Below are 5,000 nucleotides of genomic sequence, written 5' to 3' on the forward strand. Positions count from 1 at the left end.
AGCTGTTATATAACAGGCTAACTATTTCCTTGACCCTGAATAAAGTGATAATCTTAATCAGTAATATTTGATTTACTAATGATGCCGTGCAATTATAGATAAGTTTTGATGAGTTGCCCCTTTTAAATCTGATAAATAAACAAAGAAAACGAAATACAAATTAGGACAAACTATGGTAAATGTAATAGGTGGCTTCCTGTTTTGTACTATTTTAGTCACAAAATCCTTTATTTGTAAAATTCCGCGAGTTGTATACAAAAGGAAGAAAAGCAAATATGAAAATATAGATAAATCAACTTATCATTATATCTATTTTTCTTCGGGTGAATACAGATTAAATTAATAATTAAATCCTTCGTTCAAAAGGATTCACGTTCTGCCATCCATACGATCCTGCTGTTTGGTACACTCTAAAGTTATCGTCTGTCCATCCATACACACCACAGTCACACCTCCTATGCCTGGCACTGTCACGCCGGCAGCAGATAACAGTGACTGGAGAAGCTCAGTGTCTTCTTGGTTAAGTGTCGATCTCGGGAACGTTAGGGTGTCATATCTGTGAGAAGGCAAGGGATCATATGTATAAATGTTGATTCGTTATGGGTGATGGGTAGGTTATTTTGCTGTTGAGGATAATAATGAGGATGCTATTCATTATGTGTATTTATGATAAGGACGAAAATGATGAGGATGAGAGGAAACGAATTATGGTAATTACATTGAAGATACGATGATAATGATGATAAAAATACCATCATTAATTAATGCATTGATTATGATGACAATAATAGTCGCTCTCTCTCTCTCTCTCTCTCTCTCTCTCTCTCTCTCTCTCTCTCTCTCTCTCTCTCTCTCTCTCTCTCTCTCTCTCTCTCTCTCTCTCTCCGTCTCTCTCTCCGTCTCTCTCTCTCCCTCTCTCTCTCTCTCTCTCTCCCTCTCTCTCTCTCCGTCTCTCTCTCTCTCTCTCTCTCCGTCTCTCTCTCTCCGTCTCTCTCTCTCCGTCTCTCTCTCTCTCTCTCTCTCTCTCTCTCTCTCTCTCTCTCTCTCTCTCTCTCTCTCTCTCTCTCTCTCTCTCTCTCTCTCTCTCTCTCTCTCCGTTTCTCTCTCCCTCACTCACTCTTTCTCTCTCTCCCATGCAATTTCTATTTTTATTCAAAATGCCGGCCACTAACCCGTTCTCAGGCTCCAGCTGGCGAGCGCATTCGCACGCCCACGCGAGGGTAGATCTGCTTACGCCCGCGAGGTAAAGATGGACCGCCCGTACCTTGGGAAGGGCGTGCAGGGCCTCAGGTACCATGTCTTCCCCCACAAGAACGTCTGAGTGTGAAATAACGTTAGAGATGTTCTTAGTGTATATGATAGACACATCAGTTTGTTTGTATAGGACGCTTGCGTTTCAGTAATAATATAATGCATTATGTTTGATATATCAGAAGGATTGGTACTTCTTTCATTGCTCATGTAACCATTTTTATCCTTCCCTTCCTCTGTCTCCCCTTCTTCTTATCTTCCTTTCATCTTCCTTTCTTCCCTCATTCACTTCCATCCTCCCCTCATTCTGCCATGTCTCTCGCCCCCACCCCATCCCCTTCCGTCCTTATTTCCTACCACTATCCTTCCCTACCACCCTCAATCCCTCTACCTCCCTATCTACCATTCCCCTAACCCACTATCCTTCCTCCCCCCATCCTTTCACCTTGCTTCCCCTTCTTCCATCCTTCCATCCTTCTAACCATCTTCATCCTTCTACCCTCCCTCCTTTTTCTACCATCCCACCCCTCTTCTATCTACCCTCCCTCCTTCAACCTTCCTCCCTTTCCCCTTCGTTAACCCCCATACTCTCTCCGTCTACCTGCCCTCAGCTCTCTCCCTCCCCTTCCCCCTCCATCCCTCCCATCCCACGTCCCCCTCGCCCTGTGCCTCACATACCCAACGTGACGAGAGCCGGCAGCCTGTTAGGAAGGGTATCCAGGATGGGCGCGAGAGTGCAGTAGTGGGCGGCATCCAGGAGAGAGATCGAGACGTGGCGCAGACTGACGGGCAGGACCAGGGCTGTTGTGGGAGTGAACTGGCCCTCAAATCGAGACATTCGGCACCTGTGGATGAAGGGACGTGGTAGGTGAAGATGGAAGGGAAAGATAGAGGGGAAAAGGAGAAGATATAATCGAGAAAGAGGGGAAGAAAAGGTTACAACGAAAGAGAATGGGATGTCGGGAGAGAATGGGGATTAGATGCTTAGAATATTTGATCAAATGAAATATTTGAAATATTATAAACACTAAAACCATTTTATCATGGTCATAATAACAATGCTCCCATGCCTATTTTTGTGATAGTTTTTATCTTCTGTTAATCACAGTATTTATAAAAAATCTCATCATGAATTTTAAAAGAAATATGCAATTGTTCGTTTATTTAGGCCACTCTTATACTTATATGTGATGTGATCACATATAAGTTATAAAGCTATAAGGCAGACCTTTAACGTAAGAAAGCCTTACCACTGAAACACATGATGCATCGTCACATCATACGCACTCGAGATGACCTTCGGATGCAAGAAATCGTGCTTGAGCAACAGCTGGACCTCGCAACGCTGCTGGCTGAGTGACATCAGGAGTTCCAAGTAGCACGGAATCAAGCGTGGATCGCTCAAGACGTTCACTGTCACTTTGCTTGGTCGAGCGTACTTTATAAGAACGGCGTAGGCGGGAACGCGGCAGTCCCTTACAGTGATCTCGCCATCTAAGTCAAGTACGTCAGGGATACAACGAGCCATCTCCCTAGCAACATGAGGATCGCATCTTGCATTCATGAGAACGTCGAGCCATAATTCCTTGCCTCTCATACCTGTTCTCTGCAGGAGCAAGACCAATTCCCTGGCTGTGTCTTGTCTAATGTCTTCTCCGAGGAGGGGCACGAAGCCCAGAAGAATCGCAAAGACATTTTGGAATCTCCAGATTGGCAGTGTGGGTGAGTGGTGACACCCTTCTCTCAACATGGTCACTATAGCTGTTTCTCTGGGTGACGAGAATACTGTGTTGATTTTTCCGATGATGCCCTTCTTCTGATGTTCACACGTCTTGCTTAAGACACGATGAGTGTGTCGGAGGACGTCTTGGGCTTGAAATGTTGAGATGTTGTGGCTGGCAAGGACAGTCTGAAGATCGAAGAGTACCTTTGTAAGATCTACGTCGTTTTCCTTCTCCAAGAGTCTGTTAAGTATGGCCACAGCTGCGTAGAATTCCTGTAATCTCTTGTGCGTGAATTTGTATACATACCGTTTCCCAGACGCTGTCAAAAAAGCATCTCTGGTAAGGAAGTTGGCCATCACAACACCACTAGGAAGACCTACAGAGTGACAGGCATGCTCTAGTCGCTTTATCGATTCTTCAGCTAAACTGCTGCCGTTCCTCTTTATGGTGAATAAGGCCTCATTGCAGAGCCAGAAGAAGAAGACCCTCATTTTGTGATTTAGTTCCTCTACACCGAAGTGCCGTGTATTTGGGTTCTCCTTCAAGATCGCCAAAAGATCCTTTTGACATAACTCATCAGTTTGTACCAGTAGATCTATGGCTGATTTGAGGCCTTTGCCATACTCGGGAGACGCAGCCCAGAGGGAGGCAACCAACACGAGATTGAGAGGACACTGCCAGTATTCCTGAAGAAGTCTTGGAGTCGCATTGAGAAAGGCTTCTAGGCGGCTTGCCTCCTGGCTGTCATGATTTGGTTGAATGAGTTCTTTATACAGCCTGGTGGCCAGCTCTGCTTGCCTGTCTTTGGAGACACCTAGGATACTGATGTGTGAGGCAGACAAATCGCTAAGCACAATCTTATTGAAGTCTTCGGAAGCCTCTGGAGATGACATGATCACTAACGTTATGTTACTTGTCAATTTTGCTGCATTGATCACCTCCCGTACAACCTGAATGGAAGACATGTTCAAGTCATCCAATCCATCTACAAGTACTAAGGTCTTTACTTCTTGGAGGCACATAACCACGTCATCATCTGTGAACATTTTCCTAGCATCAGGCATCATTGATTTCAGGAGTTCACTGAGGGATTTTATATAAGGATTCCTACAGTCTACATGTATAAGAAGCTCAAAGTTCTCCAAATCTCTTGGCACGTTCTCTCTTTTCGACCAATCTAACATCAATTTCTTTGCGACTGTAGTTTTCCCAAAGCCGGAAGGAGCTTCTAGGAGAATAGCTCGTGAGGAGGTCAGTCTGCCTGTGCCATGTTGCCATGTGAAATGAGTACTAAAGAGATCCTCATATTTTACACTTCTGGAATTTCCATCAGGGGTAACTTCAGCAATGTGTACCTCCGTTAATATTGCCTCAAGCTTTAGTTGTTGATTTACAGCCCTGATTGGCACTAGACCCTGACATGTCAATTTGTCATATATACGCCGTAGCTGTGGTGATCCTTGAAGGACCAGCAACTGTGCCTTCTCCTTGCCTAGAATTGTCTCACCATAGCTGCTAACGTCCCATTGAACATTTACATCACTCTTGACACTTGCAATGTTCTCAGTCATTTTCTCAATCTCCTTGGCGACCACCTCGTGCTCGACGTCACTGATGCGTCCTGCACCTTCGAGTATCTTGGCCAGTATCTCCTCCACTGCTTTTGCTCTCTCGACCAGGCTCTGGGGGGCGACAAAGCCCTCGCGGAATACGTTCGTGCGAAATTCCCTCAGGGCTGTCAGTTGGTACTCGAGGTGATCCCCAGGTTGAGCCCAGAGCTCATCTCCAGAAGGAGCTACATTAGCGGAGCCATGTTCGAGAAGGAGACATAAGAGGAAGAGGTCGAAGGTGTCCCCTGAAGGATCTGTCTGAAGGCTCTCCTGCTGGCTCCTGTTGAAGATCCTGCGGAAGGAGGCGCGGCTCATCTTCTTGTCCCTAAGAAGGTACTGGTCATAGCGCTGCAACGGCAACTTATCTGGGAAAGCCCAGGCTAGCACGATTCTCAACACGGCCGAGGCTTCCGTC

The 5,000-nt window shown here is 45.8% G+C and overlaps 1 protein-coding gene across 2 annotated transcripts in view; it reads right to left on the bottom strand.

The window, feature by feature from the left end:
- Positions 1-5,000, bottom strand: part of LOC122256568 (uncharacterized) — an 8,177-nt gene that overhangs the window by 135 nt on the left and 3,042 nt on the right. For both annotated transcript variants that reach the window (XM_043021357.2, XM_043021356.2), the window contains exons 2-5: positions 2,502-5,000; positions 1,930-2,096; positions 1,173-1,317; positions 1-556 (exon numbers count right to left, since the gene is read on the bottom strand). The exon at positions 1-556 is cut by the window's left edge and continues 135 nt beyond it; the exon at positions 2,502-5,000 is cut by the window's right edge and continues 1,847 nt beyond it. In XM_043021357.2, the coding sequence (XP_042877291.2) occupies positions 370-556; positions 1,173-1,317; positions 1,930-2,096; positions 2,502-5,000 (2,998 nt within the window). In that variant the 3' untranslated portion in view covers positions 1-369. The remainder of the gene's footprint in view (positions 557-1,172; positions 1,318-1,929; positions 2,097-2,501) is intronic.

The sequence above is a fragment of the Penaeus japonicus genome, unplaced genomic scaffold (assembly GCF_977035675.1).
Source record: "Penaeus japonicus unplaced genomic scaffold, GWHDUDI00000001_assembly GWHDUDI00000001, whole genome shotgun sequence".
NCBI lineage: Eukaryota > Metazoa > Arthropoda > Malacostraca > Decapoda > Penaeidae > Penaeus > Penaeus japonicus.